Source organism: Misgurnus anguillicaudatus, chromosome 13 (assembly GCF_027580225.2).
Source record: "Misgurnus anguillicaudatus chromosome 13, ASM2758022v2, whole genome shotgun sequence".
Classification (NCBI taxonomy): domain Eukaryota; kingdom Metazoa; phylum Chordata; class Actinopteri; order Cypriniformes; family Cobitidae; genus Misgurnus; species Misgurnus anguillicaudatus.
This window is the reverse complement of record NC_073349.2, coordinates 28695415-28722295: the sequence shown is the minus strand read 5'-3', so window position 1 is coordinate 28722295 and position 26881 is coordinate 28695415. Positions and strand designations below refer to the sequence as shown.

Below are 26881 nucleotides of genomic sequence, written 5' to 3'. Positions count from 1 at the left end.
GTGACCATGTGGTTTAGGGAATGTTTGCTTGATGGTTACCTTGACTTCATCATAGCCTTTTTATTGAATCTCATGTTCTCACACGATGGAAGTGACTCACGTCTATTGTTAAGCGCACACCTGTAAGGCAGTCATAATAATTCAAAATTAAATTAAACCATAACCATGAGCTTAATTATCAAAATAACTTTAGACAAACGCCAACAAACACTGAATTCCGAAGCTTGTTGAGTTTTGTTCAATTGATTTTCTCAATCGTTTGTTTTCTTGGCTAATGTGAATATTAGATATTACTGTATGTCTAAATATAACAGCAATCTTTAAAATTACATACACAGATGTAGACATATTGGACTATGATACATTAATTTACTGAATGATGATAAAATTATATAAACATATATATACACGTATTTGTAAACATACATTTCTTAGGGGCCGATCACACAGAACTAGTTTATGGTAAAGTTTATTAGCAAGCGCCTTTTTTGTATGGTTTTCTAGGGGCAGTGTGCGTTATTTCCGTTGATTATCCGCATCAAACGCGCTGCGTTTTGGTCACCTCCTGTGCCACACGTTTTTACAGAAGACCTCTGAGCGGAAAAGCGCCCAACGGCATACGTGTTTTTACAGGAGCCCTCTGTGCGGAAAAGCGCCCAACGTCATACGCGTTTTCACAGGAGCGCTCTTAGCGGAAAAGCACCCAACTTCATATGTGTTTTTACAGGAGCGCTCTGAGCAGAAGAGCGTCAGACATCATACGCGTTTTTACAAGAGTGCTTTGAGCGGAAAAGCCCCCGACGTCATGCGCGTTTTTACAGGAGCGCTCCGAGCGGAAAAGCGTGCGCTGTCATATGCTTTTTTACAGGAGCGCTCTGAGCGGAAAAGCACCCGACGTCATACGCGTTTATACAGGGACGCTCTGAGCGGAAAAGCACCCGACATCATACGCATTTATACAGGGACGCTCAGCTCTGTGCGGAAAAGCGAACGCTGTCATACGTGTTTTAACAGGAGTGCTCTGAGCGGAAAAGCGTCCGACGTCATACGCGTTTTCACAGGAGCGCTCTGAGGGGAAAAGCACCCGACTTCATACGCATTTTTACAGGAGCGCTCTGAGCGGAAAAGCGCCCGACGTCATGCACGTTTTTAAAGGAGCGCTCTGAGCGGAAAAGCATCCGCTGTCAATTGCTTTTTTACAGAAGCGCTCTGAGCGGAAAAGCACCCGACGTCATACGCGTTTTCACAGGAGCGGTCTGAGCGAAAAAGCACCCGACGTCATACGCGTTTATACAGGGACGCTCTGAGCGGAAAAGCGCACGCTGTCATACGTGTTTTAACAGGAGTGCTTTGAGCGGAAAAGCGCCCGAAATCATGCGCGTTTTTACAGGAGCGCTCTGAGCCGAAAATCTCCCGCTGTCAGGACAGCAGCCTCTGCATTTGCCACACTGCACTTTTTTAAGTGCGTTCCTGGCGTTTAAACCGCTTTTGGTGTAATCGGCCCCTTATCTACCAAGTAAATCCAGCTGAAAACCAGCTTGGCCATGCTTAAAGGTGTAGCGGAGGATTTTCTCAAATTTTAGAAAAGAACCGCCTTCTTCATTTTTATAAAAAATGCAATTGCGCAACACTCCTGATTGACAACTAGGAAGACCAATAGTCTTGATGATCCACCCGGAAAAAGAAAATCCTCCGCAATACCTTTAAGGACCAGTTTAAACCGACCAGCCACCCTCTAGACTGGTTTTAGTTGTTTTCAGCAGAGTTCTGGTCTCATAAAACAACAAGCCTAAAAATATCTAGTATACATATAGTTTTTGTTTGTTTGTTTTTAAGTGAAAGTGTTTAAATGTGCACCCAAATGCCTAGTTCTAGTTACATATAATGATAGATATTATGTGTCCATTCCATAACAAGAAAATAACTGCAACATAAAGATCAAGGACCAAAAACCGGGCACAGGTTCAAGATGGTGACGCTGGTGTCTGTCTAGTAGCATGGAGGAGGAGTGCGCAGGAGAGAGAGAGAGAGAGAGAGAGAGAGAGAGAGAGAGAGAGAGAGAGAGAGCATTCAGTAGCCGAAAAAAGAGGTTTAATACCTTACTGGTTTTCGTCCTGACTGGGAGTTTACTGGTAAAATAGAGAATGGCGCCTCTATTCACTTTTGGCGCGTAAATCATGTAGTTTATGAGCGCAGGTGCTGCGGCTGAGGATTTATTTCAGTTATATAAAGCGATTTGGGTGAGCGCCTGCAGTGAATGCGACTTTTAAAGTAAACCGTGCGGCTTTTGTAAGAGATACGTTAAATAGACACATTGTGCTGGGCGATGTAGACGCGTCGTGCATAAGGAGATCGAAATTCAAGGATTAACTGTACTTTTGACATTTAAGTCCATCATGGAGGTTCGAAAAGTGTTCACGTGTGTTTTGTTCTGCGTGTTTCTCTGCGCTGGAGCCGCTCAGGAGTCGATACCTGAATCAGGTGAGTCATATCCGTCGTGTGTCTGTTAACATGGGGCGCGGTGTCTCAGGTGAGTCATTTGAGTCATTCAGGGCTCACTCAGCGAAGGCATTTCCGTCATTTGTTAAATAGGGCTCATTTAATTCAAATGAGTCATTTAAGTAAAGGTTTCAGCATTTAGAGGTGTATTATAGGTCGGTTTTGAAGTTGGAGCGCAGTGTCTACGGTAATTTAGGTGAGTCATTTGAGTCACTGATTCAGTTGAATCAATTCGGTCATGCATTGATTTTAGACTCAATACCTGAATCTGGCGAGTCATATCGGATTTAGTACATAATTCGGGGGAATCTTATAATGTATATTCATAAAGAGTAAGTGTGTTTGTTTCATGTGAATCATTTGGAAACCATACAATAAAAGGAAAACTGGGACTCGGGTTTTATTGAACATTGGAGGACTATCAGTGTATGTTTCTTTTCTGAAATCATCTTAAATACTATAAAAAGCTATTAAACATTTCCACCAATATTGCCAGGAAAAATTTAATTCATTGAACACACCTTTTTATGACAACATTCATGGCACAAAATTACAGCCAGAGAAAACATACATTTGTAAAATAAGACCTTTAAACCTTAAAGAGTTACTGAGATGTAACGCTGGTGTAACACTGTGTGACAACTAGTCCCGGTGCACTCCAACTATGCAGTATGTATACAAAGTGCAGAAATAAATATAAACACAATATATTAATGTCTATACTGTGACTACAGTGTATAAATGCTCTGATAATAATAATATATTTTAGAATCACCTTTCTCAAGAGCAAAAGGGTTGAACGAATCATTGCTAATGTAAATCACTGACCACTGTGCAGTTTATAAAATTTTACTTTTCACCTCTCAACAATTAACTTTTCCCAACATTTTTTTATTTTAAAATCACATGGGAGATTCCACCGGATACATGACAAGTGTGCTAAAAGGGAAAGCCATAAGTGAACGCATTTGGATTCACACAGCAAGATTTTTGTTTCCTTCTCTTTAAAGCATACCGTATAGACCGCAATGAAAATAAACAACAAAATAGACAACAGAACTGGTGCATATGTTTTTAAACTGATCCAGAGTGCATCACATATGCATCGGACCTCTTATAAAAAAAAAATCAATGTGTAGCCTTGATAATTTCTCATTTTAACTGCATCCTGGTTCCAGCTGGTCTGGCAAAGGTCAAAAGCGACACAAGTTCAGCTGACCAGAACCATTTTTTCCCTACCAAAATATGCATTTTACATCCTGCAAAAACACTCCGTTCAAATCAATCTTGCACACTGCTTTAGGGGTAGATTTCCTGAACAGGGATTAGTTTAAGACAGGACCTTAGTTTAATTAGGAAATATAACTAGTTTTAACAAACATGCCTTACTAAAAACATTACTTGTGTGCATTTTGAGGCAAAACAAAGGGGACTGATGTATTTAAATGTCAGTGCAAGTTGTTTTCAGTTTGGACAGCTCTACATTTATTTTAGTCTAATCCCTGTCCGGAAAACCGCCCTAGGAGTTTAACTTGCGCCAGAGGATCACAAAAAAGTTAAAAGCGTGTGACAAAAAGATGCACATTAAAGTTCAGTTTGGTTCACATAGCGCACACACATCTTCTCACGTCACCCGAGTGTCTTTAAGCGGCGAACACTTGTCAGCATACTTTCGAGCCCTCTCGCCCACTTTCTATTATATTCTCCTCCTTACATTTTCTCTCTCTTCAGTGGTTGCTGGAATATCCTCAACATTCCTTCTTTTCTTTCACATGGAACAGTCGATTCTCACCTCCCCCTTTTTTTGTCCATACCCCCCGGTTGTAACATCCAGTAGCACCCTGTAACTTCCCCCATCTGTTTATGTTTATCATTGAGCTCCAGGTTTAAAGGGCTCTTCTGCCAGGAAATTCCAGAAATGGCCAAATCAAAATGTTCCATCTTCAAATATTGTGATGGTCCCACTGGCATAATAAATCCTTCTGTTTTCTTATCCCTATTTTTAGTGTCCTTCTTCCTTCTTATATGACTTATTTCCTCTTTTGCACCGGTCTAGATTTGGCTCTTCTTACAAACTTCTTCCCAGTTTATTGCGCTCGCTATAAATGTTTAATGAGTGTGTGGTAGTAGAGAGAGAAACATTTTCTTCACTTGCACTGAGCTGTGTGCACCCAGATGTTGTGAAAAAATTACTTGCCGTATATCAATTTAACAACACATCAAATAGCTAAATCGAAATGCAACTCTGTGCATAAGCAATCACTTAGCAACCACTCAGAACCCTTTAGCAAGGCCTACTGTACAACAAAGTCCATTTGCAGAAGTTGCGCCACTAGGCGGCCATGTATGCCTCCGGGCAGTTATTTCAATTCAATTAAATTTTATTTATATAACGCTTCTTACAATTGTTAATTGTTTCAAAGCAGCTTTACATGAATAGATGTAGGGGAAAACACTATCAGCAGAATACAGCGGCTAAGAATAATCAGTACAAGCAAGCGTAGTAATAATGTAACGTATACTGACTCTCCAGGGGATGAAAAAAACCCCTAGTAGAAAAACCCTGTGGGAAAACTCCTAGGCGGAGAAAAACTCTTGAGAAAGATACATATATATTTATATATATATATATATATATATATATATATATATATATATATATATATATATATATATATATATGGGTGATTCTCAAGAAAACTTGGTTTTAAAAATGTCAAGCATGAAAATGTAAAAATTGCTTAAATTTACTTTTTTTCCCACCAGACATTGAAAAACAAAGTCTGGAGTAAATGGGAACATTAATTTAAAAACTTTTACTTATCATTTAACACTTTTTGTTACCGCAACACTCAGAAAACATCAACACTGACATATTTTCAAAATGACATGACAAACCTGAAAGAACATAATTTGGAGATTCTGCACATGCATTTAAAATCAAAGTATTATGCTTCTATTAATTAAATTAACATTTAATAAGCATCTGTTTCGGTAATGATAATCAAAATGTCGTGTAAGCATTCTGACAAGACAATATTTCAAATTAACTGTAAAAAAATGATCTTACCTGGTAGCCATCTTGAAGTAACTGGTCCATGTGCTTGGTCACTCAAAATCAAACTTTATTAAAATTCTGTATGTGTGCTTAAACTGTTCTCAAAAAGTGTTGCGGAGGATGAGAACATCAGGCATGGACACATCATTTTCCTAATTTTTCTTCATTATTATTATACATGAATATTCAGTAAATATTTTTTCTGTCATCTAAAGTAGTCTAGCAGAACATCCATTTATTTATTTATTTTTTTTCTTAATATTTTTGTGTTAATTTGATTAAATTACAACATAACGCATGTTCAAACACAGCCGGACACATTGCGGTAATGAGAATTTCAGCAGAAAATGAGATAAAATTTACAATTATAAATTCTTATGTTGAAATCACACATTGTGCAAGGTAGAACACATTTTAAAGCTAAAATCATTAGTGCCGTGGTGTTTCAATGGTTTCGTGAGAATCACCCATATAAACATGATGGGGATATAAAATGGGTAAGCGGATTAAACTGGTTCAGCCAATTTTCGTTGGTCAGGCATTGGCTAGGCATCACGTTGAAGGACAGCCAGTAGATCAGTGGTGTGACCAGACAGGCTAACTATTGCGGCATAAGTATATTACCCAGATGAGTTATGTGAATGCTTTGTTCTGGACAAACTAACTATTGCGGGATAGGTACATTTACTTGACATTTTATGTGAATGCTTTGTTAAAGAAGAATGTCTTAAGTTTAGATTTAAAGTGCTATCTTATAAATAGATAGATAGTCCTATCTATTTAAATGAGGAAAGACAGATATCTCTAAAATTGCATGCGAAAATCACAACTAGCTTTTTCCCCGCTAGTGTTTTAAAAAAAAAAAAAGGTGCCAGTTGCTGTAGATCTATAAGGACTTCCTACAGATCAAAGAGCCGTACTACGTGAAAAAGATGTGCATAATATCGCCTTTTTCGGATTCAATACCGGATGGGTATTATTAGTGTGTATTACGATTTATCGATACAATAAAACAACATATTTCTGACCAACATTTATACCCAACATCAATGGTGCCATAACATTTGCTTCTTAACCTCAAATTGTGCTAAAAAAGTTTTTTTCGAGGTCGTATCAGCTGCTGCGCATGTGCACAGGTTGGCAAGCGTGTCAAGTGACTCTGTAAAGAGCTCCTACCCCAATGAATTGTCAGTCTTTATCGATTGATGATTGTTTTTTTTTTAACTTGTAGGCGGGACTTCAGTCACCCGAGCAGCCATATTGAGCATTGCATTGTCCCCTATTCATGTTAATAGCAGTGATATATCTTTTTATATACAGTTTCTTTGCTGCAAACTCTTAAAAATAAAGATGCATATAAGGTTCTTCACAGCGATGCCATAGATGAACCATTTTTGGTTTCTCAAAGAACCGTTCAGTCAAAGGTTCTTACAAGAACCATTACTTTCATACCATGGTATAAAAAACTTTTTTTAATACAAAAAACTTTTTTGGGTGTTTAAGGTTCTTTATGGAACCATTCAGCCAAAAAAGGTTCTTCTCTGGCATTAAAGCACCTTTATTTCATTAAGTTAACCACCCAAACATAGCCTATGTTTGGGAACTTCTACATGGATAAGCACGCTATTAAAAATAAAGGTTCTAAAAAACGTGCCATTGAAGAAAATATTTTGGTTCCCCAAAGTACCATTTTGCACTACAAAAAAACTTTTGTGAAACAGAACGGTTCTTTGCATGTTAAAAGTGGAACGATACAGCTAAAATGGTTCTTCTATGGCATTGTGTAGCACCTTTATTTTTTAAGAGTGCACCATCTCATGTGCTCTGGAATCTCATGAGTGTTTTCATTGCTGCTATGTGTTAAATAAACACTCATAACATCTCTTCCCATCTTGAGGTTAATGTCAAACCATAGATCACTTTTCTTTAAACATCTCCTAACTTATTTTTACCTCCAGTTCTGAACTGCTGCGAGGGCGATGTCCTGTTCCTCCTGGATTCTTCAGGCAGCGTGGCCTCCTACGAGTTTTTCCGTATGGTGGACTTCATGTCTGACCTCCTGTTGCCATTCTCGCTGGGGCCGGATGAGGTCAGGGTGGGGCTGCTGCAGGTTGGGACCGAGCCCCACCTCGAGTTTGGTTTTGATGCCTACAGGTCTCAACAAGGACTTCAGGCAGCTATAAAGAGGAGTAAACAGCTGAAGGGAGATACCAACACTGTAGATGCTCTGCTGATGGCCCGAAATCAGGTGTTGAAACAGGGCGTGCCAGGAGGTGCCAGACCAGATCTGCCCAGGGTTCTAGTCTGGCTCACGGATGGTGTGGATCCGGGTGCGGTGCAGGAACCGATGGCCCGACTAAGAGAAGAGGGCGTGGCTGTGCTGGTGGTCTCCACCGGTCATGGGAACTACCAGGTGCTGAGAAATGTCGTAAGCCCACCTGTAGAGGATCACTTGTACTTTGTGGATATTGATGACATAAACATCATCACGGAGGACTTGAGGAATGCCATTATTGGTGGGTTTCAAAAAATTTTTTTTATTTATAAACAAGTATAGTACATACATAAAATACATTTTCTTTAAATGTAGAAAATTTCCTAGGATCTGCAAGTTGCACAATTATACGTCAAGCACAGGCAGTTGCATATGTTTTAAATATATGGTCATGTGACAAGAGTTTTTTAGATTAAGGCGGCAACCCCGCTCTTCGCTAATCATAACCTTATGAGACTCTTCTAAACAGGGAAGTTTAGCTAATGTGCGTCTAAATAGCTCTTTACCTCCACCCAAGCATCCCGTAGTAGTCTCGGTCGATTATGACAGACAGATACAGACAGCTTCAGGAGAAGTTGGCCTTGGAGGAAACGGGGACACAAACACAGAGACACTGTAATGAGAGATGGAGGGCTATTAATACGAAAATTATTTTGGCCTTTTTGACCCGCAGCTAAGATTCCCTCAGTGCACTAGACACAGCTATTTATAGTGGACATATATAAGGTGTTACATATGTGTGCATTTCTAGACACTTATGTAAACAAATCCAGAGATCGTAACCAACAATTAAGATCAGATTAGAAGCTGCCATTTTTGGAAGGTGCACTGCAAAAATGACTTTCTTATTTAGTATTTTTGTCTTGTTTTCAGTACAAATATTTTAAAAATTGAGCAAAATGACTTAAGAAAATATGTCTATTTTTGACAAAAAAAAAAATTAAGTGAATTTGTGCTTTAACACAATAGTAATAATAATCTGCCAATGGGGTAAGAAAAATAATCTTAAACTTTTTTCTTAAACACTTAATTTAAGAAAAATTCAAGAAAAAATTTCTTACCTTTTTGGCAGATTTTTTTTGCTTGTTTTAGGCACAAATTCACTTTTTTTTGGTAAACAAGAAAATACATATTGTTGAAGAATGTTTAGATATTTGTACTGAAAATAAGACAAAAAATACTAAATAAGAAAGATTTAGTGATAGTGAATAGTGAATGAAGCATGCGGATATTTAGTGGTGCTTGTAAGCCAAAATTGTTGCTTTTGCTTATACACTGCAAAAAAATGATTTTCAAGAAAACATTTTCTTAGTATTTTTGTCTTGTTTTCAGTAAAAATATCTAACAATTCTTAAATTAAGATTATTTTTCTTGATGAGCAAAACGACCCAAGAAAATAAGTCTAGTTTTTAAACCAAAAATATCAAATTTAAGTGATTTTGTACATAAAACAATGGGGTAAGCAAAAAAATCTTGGACATTTTTCTTAAACACTAAAAAATGTAAGAAATATTTGCTTACCCCATTGGGAGATTTTTTTTTGCTTGTTTTATCCACAAAATCACTTAAATTTGATATTTTTGGTCCAAAAACTAGACTTATTTTCTTGAAACGTTTTGATCTTCAAAAAAAGCATCTTAATACAAGAATTTTTAGATATTTTTACTAAAATGATCCCCAGTGCGTCTATCAACCTGAAAAACGTGATAAAGATCAACTCAGTAACTTAGTTTTGGTAAACCATTCTCTGCAAGTATGTAAACAAATAGGTAATTGAAATGTAGCTCCCCTTGTGATGTCAGAAGGGGATCTTATTATAATAATTCCGCCCCTTAATCTGCACTATCCAACCATGGCACTGCCATTTAGTGCAGAGAGTGAGAGAGAGCGAGCGAAAAAAAATTGACAGCACAATTGAGTTTTAATTTCAACAAACCACCATCATGACGATCAGTGTTTGCATTTCATCAGCTCATTTGCATTTTAAAGGACACACCCAAAAACGGTGCATTTTTGCTCACATCTACAAAGTGGCAATTTTACCATGCTATAATTTATTATCTGTGTGGTATTTTGAGCTAAAACTTCACATATGTATATTGGAAACACCAAAGATTTGTTTTTCATCTTAAAAAAGTCTTGTGAAATGTCCTCTTTAATTTGCAATATGAAACAGTTACGCATTCTCTTTGATTCTACACAGAGATCATTCGTGCTGAGAGGTTACAGGTGAAGGCTGTCACCACTACTTCAGCTCTTTTGAATTGGAGACCCGTGTTGGCTGGAACTGGACACTATGATATCCAATTTGGGCCCATCCGATCAGGCGGGACGGGCGGTGGGGGAGGTTCAGGCACCAGCCCTGGTACAGGCTTGGAACCTTTTCAAAAAATGACTCGGCCTGGAGACGCCAGTTCGGCCCAGCTGACAGACCTGCGTCCAGACACCACGTACAGAGTCACACTCACTCCGAAGGCAAACCAACAGTCCCTGAACTCACTTTCTGCCACCTTTACTACACAACCAGGTGAGAGGAGATTAATATGTCATTGTGTGGATGATGTTAGTCATTTCTGTACAACTTTAACCCTTTGCAAAACAGAGTTTACAAAATTATAAAGTAACAGGATTGACTGACAAACATTAACTTTGTTACAAAACCTATTTGGTTGCCCATATAAATCAATGGTCACATTCGGCATTGCATAAAATTTATATAAGCCAATCCCACAATCCACTGTGATAGTACATGAAGCAAGATAAATGTGAGATATGTATTATTATTATTATTAAGGGAGACAATGAAGACCCCTCACTTTTAAAAATAAAGATGCTTCATGATGCCATAGAAGAACCTATCTTTTAACATCTGAAGAACCTTTCTATTATATCTATTAAGATTAAGAGGAAATGGGTCATTTATAGTTGAATTTTAGCCATATGTACAATTTACACAATTTCTCTTCTTTTACGTCTTTACAGAAGTCACTACTCCACAGCCGGAGGTTCAGAGTCTGTCTACGGTCACCGTGTCAGATTCGACCAGCAACAGCGTGCGGGTGAGCTGGGGTCCGCTGCTGTCTCACCTCATTCAGAGTTATCAGGTGGAGTATTCAGCATTGCCTACAGGACGACTTCAGATCGTCACCGTCAATAACCGTCAGAACTTCACAGTCCTAACCAACCTTCAGCCCGACACCCAGTACCTGGTCACCGTGAGCGCCAGGCACTTTTCTGGCAAAGAGAAGGCCATGTCTGTTAAAGCCTGTACACAGGAAGGTAAGCAGCAGCGTATGTGTGGAGTTTGTTATTATATTGTATAGTTTTACATTTAACTCCAGACATTTTATTATGTGCAGCTTTTCTAATCGATTATAACTGTCAGAAGTATAATGGTTTGAAAATGAGAAAAAGTAAACTACGCTAATAAAAATCATTTTAGTCTTTAGAGATTTATGTTTTAGTCTTTCAATAATCGATTACTTAAAATGACATCTGCCGATGCATATATATCGGTATACACTACAAAAAATTACTTTCTTACTTAGTATTTTTGTCTTGTTTTCAGTAGAAATAACTAAAAATTCTTAAATTAAGATGTATTTTCTTGATGAGCAAATGACCTAATAAAATAAGTGCTTAAAATTTGTGAATTTGTGCTTAAAACAAGCAAAAAAAGCTGCCAATGAAATAAGACATTTTTTGCTGAATTTTTCTTGTATTAAGTAAAAAAAAAAAATCTTATCAAATTTAAGTGAATTTGTGCTTAAAACAAGCAAAAAAATCTCCCAATGGAATAAGAAATTTTTTGCTGAAGTTTTCTTTTATTAAGTAAATAAAAAAAAATCTTATTCCATTTGGCGGATTTTTTTGCTTGTTTTAAGCACAAATTCACTTAAATTTGATATGTTTTGTCTAAAACTATTTTTTTCTTAGGTCATTTGCTCATCAAGAAAGTACATCTTAATTTAAGAATTTTAAGATATTTCTACAGAAAACAAGACAAAAATACTAAGAAAGTCATTTTTGCAGTGTACCGATAGTTTTGCTTTTTACTCCTTTTTGTTGTCATTGTCACCCAATTTCAAAATAATCACACAGTATGACTCTGATCCATTTTGATTGCCAGGATATAATGTGTCCGAAGTCCAACAGTGGGAAAAATGCTCTTATCTGCTGATACCGATTATAGGCCGATATATCGGTGGATCCCTACACTGCAAAAAATGATCTAAAAAAATAATTCTCAGTATTTCTGTCTTGTTTTCAGTAAAAATATCAAAAAATTCTTAAATTAAGAGGCTTTTTCTTGATGAGCAAAATGACCCAAGAAAATAAGTCTCGTTTTTAGACCAAAAATATCAAATTTAGGTGATTTTGTGCATAAAACAAGCAAAAAAATCGGCCGATGGGGTAAGCAAAAAAATCCTGAACATTTTTCTTAAACACTAAATTCAAGAAAAATGTGCTTACCCCATTGGCAGATTTTTTTGCAAAATCACTTTTTTATATTTTTGATATTTGATATTTTTGGTCTAAAAATTTGACTTATTTTCTTGGGTCGTTTTGCTCATCAAGAAAAAGCATCTTAATTTAAGAATTTTTTGATATTTTCACTGAAAACAGGGCAAAAATACTAAGAATTTTTTTCTTGAAAATAATTTTTTGCAGTGTATTAACTTGCCATTGACGAATTATCTCATCAATTAAGAGAAAACATTTGCATAAAAAACGTGTTCCTGATGAATTTTTATGTTAATCTGTAATACTGTGATTATCCACTATCCAATTTATGAAAAAACTAAAGCCAAAACGTTTTTTACTAATTTTAAACTCTTGTGTATGATTTAATTAATTCAATTCCTTCCTTCAATTTAAAAAAATCCTTCACAAAAATCCAATTATTTTGGCTTTTTGCTAAATTTTTAATAAGCAGAGAAAAAATATAGATAGGAGAAACGTTTTTTTTTTTGACGTTTTATTTGTTTGTTTATTGTTTGTTTGAAAGCAGAGGGTCTATTCTTTCATTTGATATATTTGTATGTTTATATATTTTTAAAAGAAAAAATTCCTGGAAGGCATTTTGTGAAACATTTGTGAAAATCACCAAAAATGCTGACGGACGACTTTTCAAAAAATGGCTTGCAGGGAATGAGTTAAAAAAATACACCCTTGTATTGCAACTTATTTGTGTATACCTAAATCTGTCTAATGTTGACTAAGGGGTAACTTTTTAATAACAGTCATGATGTAGAGAGTACAGTATGCACAGTACAGATGTCCAGCATGTGTCCACCCATTTGGAGTTTTTTGGCCACACTTCTGGTATTTTGACATTTTGCTGCCATCCAAATGACTTGCAGTACACTTGGTACAGGATCAGTTTCTCTGGTGTAACCTGAGGTTAAGTGTCCATGAATCAACCCTTTGGTTTTGAAACCCACAACCTTTAAGCTCAAATCTTTAATTACTCAGCTCGTGTGCAGTTATATCATTCACATAATTTGCCTGTATGATCCACAAAATAGATTTTTGGAATTGATTAAAAGCTTGCGGGATAGCATTGGAATATGACTTTTCCGGACCGACCACACCCTCAAGTATTCCTGCATATGTCATTCCCACATTCCTTCGCCTTCACATATTTCCAGGGTGAAGCTTAATCTGTCTCTCTCTCTCTCTCTCTCTCTCTCTCACAGTGTTACCAGCTCTCTCGGATCTGCAGCTGACCACAGTGGGCGATGAGTCAGTGCAGCTTCGTTGGAGGGGGAACGCTGATGGTCTCCGTGGTTACTGGGTCACATGGGAGCGAGATTATAGCCAACGCTCTACTCTGTATTTACCACCCAACCTCCTGTCCACCACCCTAAATCATGTACCCCGCAGCTCTCGGGTCTGTGTGTCCCCGGTGTATCGGACAGCTCGCGGGGAAGGGATCTGTTGCACTGCTTAAGTTCAGGTGAGCTGGTATAAAAATATTTATGGAGAATGTTATTGTAATCCCATAAGCAATTTAAATCCTTTTTACACCCTTAACTTTCAAAATATACAAAATATAAAATTAAACTTGTAACAGTTTGTCACTAACCATTTATAACACAGACATTGTTTAATAAACCGGTAATTGGACATCATTATGAAAAAAAAATCATAAAAATGTCTAAATTAAAGGACCAGTGTGTAGATTTTTAGAGGCAACTAGTGGTAAGATTGTGAATTGCAACCAATGGCGCAGTCCACAGCTCATGCCCCCTCTCGAAACCAGGTGTGCCTTTGATCGCCCCCTGGTGGCTGAATGCTGTACAATTCTCTCTCTCCATGCAAACGAACAGGACTCGGGTCAAAAGTTAAAAAATAGATTACACTTCGAATTAAAATTTTCAGAAAGATGGTTTTTGTCCTTTAAAGGAACACGCCGGGATTTTGGCTTATTCACTGTATCCCCCAGAGTTCGATAAGTCCATACATGCCTTTTTCATCTTTGTGTTATTTTGTCACTTATTGGGAGCAGTATGCTAGCTGGAGCCATTTACTTCCAGTCTTTGTGCTAAGCTAAGCTAGCGGTGGGTGCGTCAGACAGAGATACAGGACGCACAGAGATGTGTCATGGTTCTGCCAGCTTATCTTGTGTTTAATCTAGTATTGGTTTTACTAGACTGAGTATTGGTTTTACTTGACCACGTGTTCCCGGTGTCTTGTCACTTTTACCTCGCTCCCTTGTTTAATTCATGTCACCTGTTGTCTTCATTAGTTCTCCCCTATTTAAGGTCCTTGTGTTTGTTAGTCTGTGCCTGTTCATTGTTGTTTCATGTATTGTTCCATGCCGTGTTCCATTGCCTTGTTATACCCGTGTGAATACTTTTTTAGTTTAGTTATTTCCCAGTGTATGTTATTTTGCCCCCTCGTGGGTTGTTTATTTTGTGTGTTTGTGTTACAATAAATTCCCAGTTTTTGTACACCCGTGTCTGCACTTGGGTTCTGTCTAGTTATCGTGACAAGATGAAAAAGGTACGTATGGACTTACCTAACTCTGGGGGATATGGTGAATAAGCTAAAATCCTAAAATGTCAGCGTGTTCCTTTAAAGGTGCAGTGTGTAAATTTTAGTGACGTCTAGTGGTGAGGTTACGCATTGCAACCAACGGCTCAGTCCACTACTCACCCCTCGCTTTTGAAACGCATAGAGAAGCTACGTTAGCCGCCTACTTAGACTACTTAGTAAAAATAATTGTCCATTAAGGGCGTCTGTAGAAACATGGCGGCACAAAATGGTGACTTCCATGTAAGGGGACTTTATAAGGATTCTAACATAACGGTTCATTATGAAAGGTCTTTATACACCCCTGATCATATAGTTTTGTATAATATTTAGCATTTATGTCAAGAGATCCTTCTAAAAATTACACACTGCACCTTTAAGATAAGTGTTATCACGATGATATATGTTCAATTATTAATTTTTGTGAAAAGTTTAATTTTAGGTATAATTTAAGGCTATAGAAACAGGGTGTGTTGTTATGATTGACATTTGTGATTGACAGCTTCTCCGAGTGGACTGTCGGAGCTCCGCGGGAAGATTGAAGATTTAACTAATTATTAATTTTCGATTTCTGTGTATTTAACTGCCTTATTTTAGCAAGCAAGTCAAATGAGATGTTGAAGGGGCGTGGCTGAATTGGACGTGAAAGCGTTTGGGCCGAAGTCTGATACCACGGCCCGCATCCGGGGTTCACGGACGATTCCTTCTGCACATGCCTTTGCTCCAAACTGACGTTTTTGCGTAACATGTCAGCGCTCATCGTCGTACATTTAACATTTAGTTTATTACAATGGAAGAAAGCGGTGTTGCAGCGTCCATCTTTTTTTTACAGTATGTGCTTGAAATGCATAGAGAAGCTACGGTTGCCACCATAGGACAATGTAAGGGAATCCGCAATGTATGGAGATAAAAACGGCTCATTCTAAAGTAATAAAAACAATACAGTTCATTTTGTAAGGTCTTTATATTTGTATTATTATATTTATGTATAATATATAATATAATACATTTCTGTCAAGAGATCCTTCCTAAAGTTACACAATGCACCTTTAAGGGATTATGGTTTGACTTGTTAGCCCCTATACTTCTAAAACATCTTTCTTCATGAAAATCATCTTTACAATAAGGTTTTGTTAGTTAATGCATTAGTTAACATTAATATATTTACTAATGCCCAACATAATTTTATAAAGGCTCTTTTATGCAAGTGTTGTAACAGATTAATGTTTATCCAGTGCAATAATCAAAATAACAAGAGTATCTTTTGTTTATTGTGCTGTGCAGCTCTGTTGACCTGGAACTGTTGAGCTTCTCCTCGCCAAACCCTAATGAAAAAGAGAGGAAACTTTCCATTCATGGAGTTAAAGGAAGGCCAGGACAAAACTGAACACTCATCATCTATAGATGGTGATCTTAAAACACATCAACAAAATATGCACTGAGAACTGACACGCAATACACTTATATGCTACAAAGACTGCGTCTAAAAGACTGACAAATCAATCAGAATTCAAGTTATTTGTGTTGCAAGGAATGCTTCAAGTTCAAAGCAAGTTATCGTACCGTTGAAGCTGTCAAGTTGTCCAAATCATCCTTTTAGTTTTGAAGTGCAAATGTCTTTCCCCAATATACTGTTACTGTAAGCACATGAATGTAAATCTGACTGTTTTTAAAAACTAAAAGAAGTCAAAATTGTATTTTTTAGTAATTGACAGAACTTGTTTTGAACCTGAAACAGTCCTTAAAAGTTGCCACTAAATATTTATGCATATAAAATGCATTATTAAGAGCACTTAACTATTTTACCAGTTTGTAAATATCTTACATATGCTTTTAAGTGATATTTATCAAATGCATACATAGCTGGTTGCTATATTTCTCCAGTACAATTTAAAATCTTTCTAAAGGGAACAATAAGACATTTGAATGACCTCCATCACTGGTTTTCTTTATTAAGGTCAATAGATGAAGTTATTTGTAACCCTGTTACTCTTAACCACACTTGCACATTTTATTAGAAAGAAAATCTGGCAGATGACATTGGTTAAAGTATGAAGACATGTGCAGATGTTGTTTGCAGATGTTTTGCGGTCATGGAGCTGTGATTGGTTAAGAACATTAACTCTTTATGAGTACGCCTCACTTCGCCTGTGCATGCATTCATAAGATTGGTCGTTTTCAGTATAACAGGGCCATGATGAAGGCAAGATCAAGGTCTTAAAATGCATTGTGGGGGTAGATTAAATATTTCACCCTTCAGTCTTTTAATAATGTTAATGGTTAACAGAAGGGTCTTATTGCAAGAATTTTCAGCCCTTTAAAAAAAAACAATGCTATTCATTACTTTCAACATCAGTTTTTTGTTCATATCTGTTGTATTATAAAGACAGGTTGAGCTTTCTGGATTATTAAAACAGGCAAGTTAAGTCGCACGTCTTACAAGTCACTGCTTTCAAAATGTCTTTAATTCTTGAATAAATAATTTCTATTTTTTTCTGTGTCATTACTTTGTTTCTAAAATTTTAAAAAGATATTTAACTTGGTAGTGTTATGCATTGATTTCAAATGTATATGTAAATACATATATTACAATCACAGAGACTCCTACACTGCAAAAAAATTATTTAAGAAAAAAAATTCTTAGTATTTTTGTCTTGTTTTCAGTAAAAATAAGATGCTTTTTCTTGATGAGCAAACCCCCCCCCCCCAAAAAATGAGTCTATTTTAAGACCAAAGATATAAAATTTGAGTGATTTTGTGCATAAAAGGCAAAAAACATTTTTAACATTTTCTTAAACACTAAATTCAAGAAAAATTTGCTTACCCCATTGGCAGATTTTTTTTTTTTTTTTGCTTGTTTTATGCACAAAATCACTTAAATTGGAATTTTTGGTCTAAAAACTAGACTTATTTTCTTGTTTTGTTTTGCTCATCAAGAAAAAGCATCGTAATTTAAGAATATTTAGATATTTTTACTGAAAAAAAGACAAAAATACTAAGAATTTTTTTCTTTAAAATCATTTTTTTGAGTGTATATTTAAAAAAGAATTTTTTTTGATTGAATTTCTCAAAAATAAACATATCTGGGGTGAAATATGCCCTGGATATGTTTTGAACAGAATCATGAGATTTTTTTAGCCCTTTAGCAAACAAAATATTTAATAGACAAGTCGCATTTAAAAAGTTTGATTTATTTCTTCACCATAGAGTCTGAGAATACTGATGAAAATTATATGCAAATTCAAAACAAACAAAAAAATATTCAAAGTCTCATTTTAATAAGGCTTACGATGTTTTAAGGGAAAAAATATTATTTTAAATAATTTAACAGGTCATCATTAATCTTAAATTGTTTCTCATCTCAATAAATTTGCTTCCCTTTCCCAGTATTCTTTGGCTAAGTGCAAACGGAGCAAATGAAATTAAGAGGTTAACGTTTAATCACATCCGTTACAAAAACGCAACCATCAGCGATTTATTCAAGGAGAACATACTGAACGACAATACTTATCATGTCACATTCAGGCTAAAGAAATGCAACCACAGCCATGCTACACATTTCCATACATTTAAACTATATCATAGTTTCTCATTCAGTTCACTCCACACACAAAACTAAGAATCAGTCCCACGTTTGATCTAAATGCTAAGAGTGTTTAACGCCGGCACAAGTGTGACGGCTTCAGGTGTGTTTTGATTCTGATCATGTGACCCTCTCTCCTGTATAACCTTCTGCCTGTGTCTCTCCTCCTGACGCTTCTTCTTTTCTAGTCGCTGTTGCTCTTTCCGTTGTTTAGAAGAAAGCTAAAATGTGAAAAACACAGAAATTGTTATTTTATGCCATTTTTTTTTATTAAAGATTGTATGATGATAAGCAAAATGATCTCAGTCACCTTAGGTTTCTGTGAGATGCTGCCCTCTGTTGTTGATACGCTTTCACTACATTCTGCTTTCACGCTTTGACAAAGAGGATGTGTCCCTGACGCTGAATCTCTCTGTGATCTCTCCTCTGATTGGTTATTCAGTTCAGAGTCAAGCCAATCGCTATGGCACTTCTGTGACAGGGCACTTGATTGACAAAGATTCCCTGATTGACCTGTAGACACAATGCAAGACAGCGAACAAGTTGGTTCAAATACCTAAGTATGAGTAATGCAGTAATAATGAGAGACACTTAACTTCGTAGTTACATTCGTGTCTATGTATGATCAAAGAAATGCTCATTATAACTATAAGCCTTAAATATACAGAGAGAAAAAATAGCAAGCAGAGAGAGATTTAGAGGTCGACTGACTGTCGTCACAAAGTAAACTCAAGATCAGCTCTTCATCTTCAGCGAGAGATTGCGAAGGGGAGGCGTCTCTCTGCTTTTCCTTCTTCTGACCATCTCCAAAACGTCTTGAATTATTCAGATTCTAGCAAAAGAAAAGATGGCAAGTAATAAAAACAATATATATTTATAAACCTAAACATTTTAAAATAAAAGGGTAAATGGCTTAATAAATTAGTGTTATACTAAACATCAGACACATTATGTAAAATGGTCATCATGTTAAATTATGATTAATGAAACATTAAATAACATTAGAAGTGAAAGAACTAAAATGCTAAAAGAGTCTAAGATTATTTAGTTCATAAAAATTACCGTATTTTTCGGACTATAAGTCGCACTTTTTTTCATAGTTTGGTTGGTCCTGCGACTTATAGTCAGGTGCGACTTATATGTCAAAATTAGTTCATACTGACTAACATGAACCAAAGGAAAACATTACTGTCTACAGCCATGAGAGGGCGCTATATGTTGCTCCTGTAGCCTACCCCTGAAAAAAACTGTTAACTGAAACAAGACAACGGAGAAAGACTTAACAAACAAAATGTCCCCCAAAAGAATAATAATTTTCTAAATAAATGCGACTTATAGTCCAAGTGCGACTTATATATGTTTTTTTCCTCTTCATGGTGCATTTTTTGACTGATGCGACTTATACTCCGGAGCGACTTATAGTCCGGAAAATATGGTAGGGGATGTGAATCGTCACTGGTATCACGATTCAAATACGATTATTATGTCAACAATATCATATGTCATACCAATATCTTGATGCATAGATGCATTGGATCCTCAATTTTTAATATTACTGCACAGGTAAGTCAGTGTCCCTCACATTTTTACTGTTGTGGCTCTTTGTTAAAGCCCTGCATTAAAACTTTGCTCCAGGGGTGCACGCTTTATTGACAAAGCGCACCTTGTATTGCTTTGAGACGCAATGTGGCATTTTTAACTCTTTCCCTACCATTGACAAGTTATCTCGTTAATTGGAAGAAAATGCTTCCCTGCCAATGACGCGTTTTTACAGCAATCTATATTTCCACTATTGTCCAACTTTTAAAACACTGATCCAAAAGCAGTAAAACAGTGTATGTTTTAATCATCGCTCTGAATCTGATTTCTTAACAAAAGTCATTTACAAACATACAATTATCTCAGCTTTTGCTCAAAATTTGGTATTTTTGAAGAAAGCTACCCAAATATTTGAGAGGTGATAAAAAGAGAACAAATGAAGATAGGATGAAATGTTTTTTTTAAGCAGCGTGTCTGTTCTTTCATTTGATATATTTTATGTTTATATATTTAAAGAAGAACATTTTCTGGAAGGCATTAAACTTTTGTGAAAATGACAGAAAATGCTAGTGCTGGCTGGCAACTTTTATTTAAAACGCTTGTGGGGAAAAGGTTAATGTGACGAAAGAGTGTCCTAAATGTCTTCATCCTAAATTTCTTCATATCCACATTAGCATTGAAAAAACGATTATGTTCAACAGTCCTAATAAAAATATGTTTTAGGTAGGTACTAATGCTATTTATTAGATACTAATGACACTTAAAGGGATAGTTCACTTTGAAATGAAAATTCTGTTATTATTTACTCATCCTCATGTTGTTCTAAACCTGCATGAATTAATTTAAAATTAATTTTCTGATGAACACAAAAGAAGATATTTTGAGAAATGATGGTAAACACACAGCAGATAGTGACCATTGACTTCCATAGTAGGAATAAAAATATATAATGGAATTTAATGGGTACCGTCAACTGTGTGCTAACCATCATTTATCACAATACTTCTATAATATTTTTGTCCTACTATGGAATTAAATGGTCATTGCTGTGTGTTTACCATCATTTCTCAAAATATCTTCTTTTTTGTTTATCAGAAAAAAGAAATTCATACAGGTTTAGAACAACATGACGATGAGTAAATGACAGAATTGACAGAATTTTCATTTCAAAGTGAACTATCCCTTTAAAGGCACGATATGTCAATGGTCCTGTCCCAAATGGCACACTGCGGACTTGTGGTCCTCCTCAGAGTCCACACTTTGATGACATCACGTAGTCCAGACTTTAGGGACCCTTAATGCGAGTCCACGTGGGTGCAATGGAGTCGTATTTTGGGACAGACTCGAGCGTCACACCGGAAATAGGTAGAGAAGTTGCCCGTCAGTGTGAGCTCCTCCCTTCCGTCGTCTGATTGGTCTGATTGCTCTTTCGCAAGGACTTCTGGGTTGGTAAAGTGCGTGAAGCCTGCTGCAGTGTGGGCTTCGCTGAAGACCGCATCAAGGGGGCAAAGGAGGCGCTGATGAGCACACTTCAAAGTGTAAAAATGACAGATGGGACACCCTACGAACTCGTGGACTAAGCGCGCACGCGCAATTTAAGGCCATCAGACCGAAAGTCCACATGAAGTGCGCCACTTGGGAACGGGGCCATTTTCACCACTAGAGGTCGCTAAACAACAACAACGACGTAGCTTGATGATGCCGTGAAAGAACGTGAAATGATGGAAGTTGTAGTCTTCGCCTTCACCGTCAATAAGGATTGGATCCCTCAGGACACACAAATTATGTCCATGAAAGATGTAATGAAAAAGTTGTATAATCTTTAAATGTATAATATAAGCCTACAGTCTAGCTTGATAGAAGCAAGAACAGACTAGTGTGCTACACGCTGCTACTTTCTCTGAATTCAAATATTGTTGAAAACATCTGGAATAATGCAAGTACACACATGAACAAAATATATAACACTATGCTAGTAGTTTTTGGATATTTTAATGCAAAAATCGTACATACCGTCCCTTTAACTATATTTTAAGTAAAAAGTGATGTATCATGTTGGCTGGTGAGGCTGTGATATCAGTCATGATATAAGCTGCTCAAGTAAAAACTTCAAGAATGATAAAGCTTAGTTTGCAGACCTCTATACACAATTGCGCTGGGTTCTCCGAGTTATCTCCAATTTTTCTGACACTGTCATAGTGGTCTCCATAGCGATATGCGATGTGGAGCTCACGGCATATAGGCTTCTCCGTACCATTAATCTAAAAGTACAAAAAAAAAAGAAAAATGTTAATGAAAGAAGCAAATGCTTTAGAAACACAACTAAATAAAAACTAAAACGATCCATCACCTCCCATAACGGAGCGTTTAATTGATGAATCACTACTTTCACTTGTTGGCTGCGAGCGAAGGCCACGATGGCATCGTTACCAGCGAACGTGCCCGGCTGCGAGAGGTTTAACACTGTAAATAAAAACAAAATACAAACTAAAGGTCTTTAATGAAATAGGTGAGAGTAGACAAGTCAAGGTATCATTCATGTTCGTAAAATGTTGCAGGACGAGTCAGGTGGTGAAGTTTAATACTTACAGTTAATGGGTTGGTTCAAATACCCATGTATGAGCAATAGTACTGAAGGAAGAAATTTGTCCATGCTTTAAAAAGCATTTATATCTCTATTTAATAACCTTGGAATACCCATGACAAGTACCAAACATTCAATACGTCGAGAAGTTAACTTGGTATTTGGTTTTTAATTGAAAAGAGAAGTAGATTCATACAAACACACGTTCTCGTACCATGTTTACAGAATGGCACATCATCCTCGACGAAGGGCTCAAAGTCTTGCCTGTGTGACTGCATGTACTGCACGGTCTCCTGTCGCAGACGCAGGTGACCTCTTGAATGTCCTTCCAGCTGATCGCCGAGAGCTCTGAACAAACAGTTTCTGCAGGAGAACACACAGACGTTGAAGAACCAGAAGTGAACATCACAATCCCTCTGTATCACGTGACCACACGTACCCATCTCCAGGAACCTCTCTCAGTTTAAGACCAAGAGCCTGAAGCTGGTTGGAGAAGCTGACAAACTCCTCTCCGTCGTCTCCTGGTGGACGGTTCTTGCGGTCTTTGGCCAAAGCCCGGCGGGCCGCCCTTTCGTCCCTTTTCCTTTCTAATTCACACTTTTTGTTGCTTTTGATGGGTTTCCCCGACTGTTTTCTTGACATGGTGGTGATGTTGTGTTACACTTGATACTGCCACTGATGAGGTCATAAATCTATCTTATACACACTTACATGTAACCTAAAATATCAAATAACAGTACACTTAGTATTAACATATATGATAGTATAATACAATACAATACATTGAACGACATATAAAGCAAATGTATTGTTAATATAAGTTAATACCCTTACAATTAATTGTTTCAGGGTAGTTTACTGTGCATTAACTCATGTAATCAGATACAATTTATATACAGCTTATTTAATCGTACTAATGTAGACAAAGTGTTCACACTAAAATAAGATTACAGAGCGTTTAATACAGACTGAGCAGAAACACGCAGCGTTATGTCACGTGATAAATGAAATCTGAATCTTAGACAGATTTAAACGACAGAATGAAGATCGTTGATACAAATACAGATGATCGTCTATGAGACAAACAATAAACGTGTGTCATAAAGTATTAATAAAACTCAACTTACATTATCTGATGAAAAAAGACACACAATCACAGCCACTATATCTGACTAATAAGTTTAGTGCCTCTCGCGCTGAGCTGTCTGAGGTTTGTTTACTTCCTGAAACGTTTCGCCTCACTTCCGGTTCCGATCATTACAAAATACATGTTGTGTTGTTAAAACATTTCTACTTGCAAAATTACGTCTTATTACATAATGTCTTAAATTAAATTAATAATAAAATAATGTATAAATGTATATTATTATGTATTAAAATTATTGTATTATGAACGTTTTGTGAATTATTTGTGATACAGATTTGTATAGATATAATTATATAAATTTGTTTTATTTATTTTATTAACGAGATTATTTCAGAAATTCAATATTTGGGGGGAAATATGTTTTTCTCAGAAAGCACACTGTAGAAAATGAGAGTGAGATAAAAGAGAGACGCTTTATTGTGATTTCCGTTATACACAACTTGTACATACTAAAACAAAACAAACAGGACCATGGTTGTTATTATTTATATTAAATTGTATTAATTATATATATAAGCTAAATAAAAAAGATAATACGATAAAAAAATACAACAGATACAATAATACAAGAGAAATCTCTGTACAATAGATGGACTATTGCATAAACATCAAAATTAAAGGTTTTGCTCATGAAATTAGATACATATTTTGTAATCTGTTTCTTCTTTTCATCTTTGCAAAATATATTCAAATGCTATCACAAAATCTGATCAACAGAAATGACGTACAACATCAGAAGGAAAACTGCAAGTTTGAGCATTTATATGAATTTATTACACATAGCACAGTCTGCACATAACTTTCATACATCCTTTATAAATAGTTCACCTGAAAGAAAATCTTTACACCATCTAAACAGACATACGTAACAGTCAAACTATCAAGTCATTTCCATCTTTCTGCTGCTCTGCAGCTTTCAGCAGTTTGTGGATTTCCTCTGGACATGTCCCACATTTTAGTGCACAAGCAAAACATCTTTTATGGCTTGACTTTCTTGCAACAGGCACAAAAGAGCAGCAGAAGAGCCTTATGAAGCGTGTGCCCTGAAACTCATGCGCCTCTGCCTAGTCCCATACAACTCTTTGGCCTTGGTCTCCATCTCAGGGTCCATTTCGTCGTCGTCTGCGATGGAGGTCTGTGGCTCTTGGATCTGTTCCTTCACTGTTACTAATTCCTGCACCTTTAGCATCTCAATGTCAGGCTCCTCTTGGTCAGGAAAGAAGGAAGAGGCAACCTGTATCGCTCCACTCATCATTCCCAGGAAGGCGATTGTGCCACCGACCAAGTAAACCTTCAGACAGCCTTTGGATGGGCCGGCACTCAGCATTTCCTTTGCAAATGGAATGATCTCATGCATTGTGTCCATTTCAGTTGAGTTGTGTTACCTGAGAAAGATATATGAGAATTATTGTACGGCTCTATGTAGTACTAGACAGTCAACAATTATTCTTCCACCCTGCAAGGGTTAACTTCTCAATAAAGAATAAATCAAACAATACTTATAAACAAAATAATACTCTCTAAATAAAAAAATAATAATATTATTATCAAATTTTAATCAAATTATAAAGTAAAAAAAGAGAGAAAAATATTAATTCAATTTTTATTGTAAAAATAAATACTCACTTTTTTAAGATGAAGAAAACTCTCCCGAATGATAATTCCTTTGAATGGTTATCCTCAGAGTTCAGTGGGTGCTAAAGTACAGACGCTCTTCCTATTTAAGCACAGTTGGCGTCTGTGCCCACCCACATAATATGAATATTCATGAAAGTGTGAAAGCAACTTTTGTCCGAGTTGTTTCACGTGAGTAAAGGCTGCTGGTGAGATGATAAAACACTGTCTGCCAACATCAGAAAGACAACATAGCTGCGGAAATCTGTATCACGTAGAATATCACGGTACGTGCTGAGCATTAAAAAAACAAATGGAAAACTTTATGACCAAACTTGGAAAATGTCAAGTGTATAAGTTAATACTACAGCTACACAGCTTCAAGTTCACTTATGGCATCATATTATGATATATTATACATGCAACATATCTATAGGATGTTTCATTTATGCATTTGTTAGATGCTTTTATCCAAAGCAACTTACAATGCTATACTTTTTAATCGCCATGTGTGCTATCTAGGTTTGAACACATAAACTTTTGCACTTTTATTCAATGCTCTACCACTAAACTACATTGATGATATGATTTTATGGTACTGAACAATTACCATTATGATATGTATATGATACTCCAAAGAGTATATTCAAAAACATGATATTGCACCATTTACAAAATATATGGTAACAATATGTACACAGAGGCTGCAGCCAAATATCTACTATTTATTTAAGGCTGAAGATTTGACTGATATGGACTGCCACATCAGAGTAACCTTTCCTCCACTGCCTCTTGTGTTATTGTGACTAATGCATTACAACCGAGCAATTCTCGCATTTTGGATGTGACATTTGTAGTAAATAGAATTTCTTGGAAAATGCATTCATTTACCAATACAATTAACAATCTGTTTATATTTCTCTAAACCCCTGATGATAAGAGTCCAGACATCAAAAAATATCAGTCTGTACTCAGGTTTTCTATTTTAGATGAGGAAAACGTTATGGATGTGATAAAAAAAGACACAGTTTTTTTGGAGACAACATATTATGAATTAAAATGCACAAACCAGAACCAATACTACACAACAAATTACGAAGGGATGGCTCTACAAAAAACATTTAATATTCACTTTATCTTAATGTTTTAAATGTACTTTTATGAAGAAACAACGTTATGAACGTGACATTTCTCCATTATGGATGTGACAACTCTGAAATGTACTTATTTAACTACTTATGTAAATACTGCAATCATGCAAAAAAAAAAAAATTTAAGATGTCAAATACATTTTTTGGTGTCCCCGGAGTACTAGTTTTCACTCAAAATACCATCTAGATAATTTATTATAGCATAGCATGTTAGAATTGCCTTTAAATGCAAATGAGCTGATCTCTGAAATAAATGGAAGTGCTGTGGTTGGATAGTGCAGAATAAGAGGCGGTATTATCCCCTTCTGACATCACAAGGGGAGCCAAATTTCAATGATCTATTTTTTTCCACATATGAGAATGGTTTACCAGAACTAAGTTACTGGTTGATCT

At 36.3% G+C, this 26881-nt stretch overlaps 3 protein-coding genes across 4 annotated transcripts; 1 reads left to right on the top strand and 2 right to left on the bottom strand.

The window, feature by feature from the left end:
* Positions 1 to 2036: 2036 nt before the first annotated feature.
* vwa1 (von Willebrand factor A domain containing 1) lies at positions 2037 to 17362 on the top strand. Its single transcript, XM_055188413.2, has 6 exons — positions 2037 to 2481; positions 7516 to 8073; positions 10036 to 10359; positions 10815 to 11111; positions 13532 to 13791; positions 16155 to 17362. Exons 1-5 carry the CDS (start codon positions 2397 to 2399, stop codon positions 13783 to 13785), a joined length of 1518 nt encoding a protein of 505 aa, XP_055044388.2. The 5' UTR covers positions 2037 to 2396; the 3' UTR covers positions 13786 to 13791; positions 16155 to 17362.
* Positions 17363 to 18040: 678 nt separating this feature from the next.
* Positions 18041 to 23858, bottom strand: otud3 (OTU deubiquitinase 3). Of its 2 annotated transcripts, none has more exons than XM_055188904.2 (8): positions 23704 to 23858; positions 23016 to 23294; positions 22791 to 22939; positions 22343 to 22455; positions 22131 to 22253; positions 19165 to 19285; positions 18764 to 18966; positions 18041 to 18674 (listed from the first exon to the last, which is right to left on the bottom strand). In XM_055188904.2, exons 2-8 carry the CDS (start codon positions 23216 to 23218, stop codon positions 18510 to 18512), a joined length of 1077 nt encoding a protein of 358 aa, XP_055044879.1. In that variant the 5' UTR covers positions 23219 to 23294; positions 23704 to 23858; the 3' UTR covers positions 18041 to 18509. The 2 variants fall into 2 exon arrangements, with proteins under 2 accessions (XP_055044879.1, XP_055044881.1); XM_055188906.2 differs by having other exon boundaries at positions 23765 to 23810.
* A 616-nt stretch (positions 23859 to 24474) lies between these two features.
* On the bottom strand, positions 24475 to 25485 carry g0s2 (G0/G1 switch 2). Its single transcript, XM_055188263.2, has 2 exons — positions 25350 to 25485; positions 24475 to 25108 (listed from the first exon to the last, which is right to left on the bottom strand). Exon 2 carries the CDS (start codon positions 25087 to 25089, stop codon positions 24751 to 24753), a length of 339 nt encoding a protein of 112 aa, XP_055044238.2. The 5' UTR covers positions 25090 to 25108; positions 25350 to 25485; the 3' UTR covers positions 24475 to 24750.
* Positions 25486 to 26881: the final 1396 nt, after the last annotated feature.

What these genes read in the sequence shown, in the direction of transcription:
- vwa1 (XM_055188413.2), top strand. Translation starts at nt 2,397, where the DNA reads ATGGAGGTTCGAAAAGTGTTCACGTGTGTTTTGTTCTGCGTGTTTCTC. An exon ending in GGAGTCGATACCTGAATCAG is followed by an intron (nt 2,482 to 7,515) that starts GTGAGTCATATC and finishes TTTTACCTCCAG; the next exon opens with TTCTGAACTGCTGCGAGGGC. An exon ending in TAAAGCCTGTACACAGGAAG is followed by an intron (nt 11,112 to 13,531) that starts GTAAGCAGCAGC and finishes TCTCTCTCACAG; the next exon opens with TGTTACCAGCTCTCTCGGAT.
- otud3 (XM_055188904.2), bottom strand. Translation starts at nt 23,218, where the DNA reads ATGTCAAGAAAACAGTCGGGGAAACCCATCAAAAGCAACAAAAAGTGT. An exon ending in TAAACGCTCCGTTATGGGAG is followed by an intron (nt 22,254 to 22,342) that starts GTGATGGATCGT and finishes TTGTACTTTTAG; the next exon opens with ATTAATGGTACGGAGAAGCC. An exon ending in GAGTTTACTTTGTGACGACA is followed by an intron (nt 18,967 to 19,164) that starts GTCAGTCGACCT and finishes TTGTGTCTACAG; the next exon opens with GTCAATCAGGGAATCTTTGT.
- g0s2 (XM_055188263.2), bottom strand. Translation starts at nt 25,089, where the DNA reads ATGGACACAATGCATGAGATCATTCCATTTGCAAAGGAAATGCTGAGT.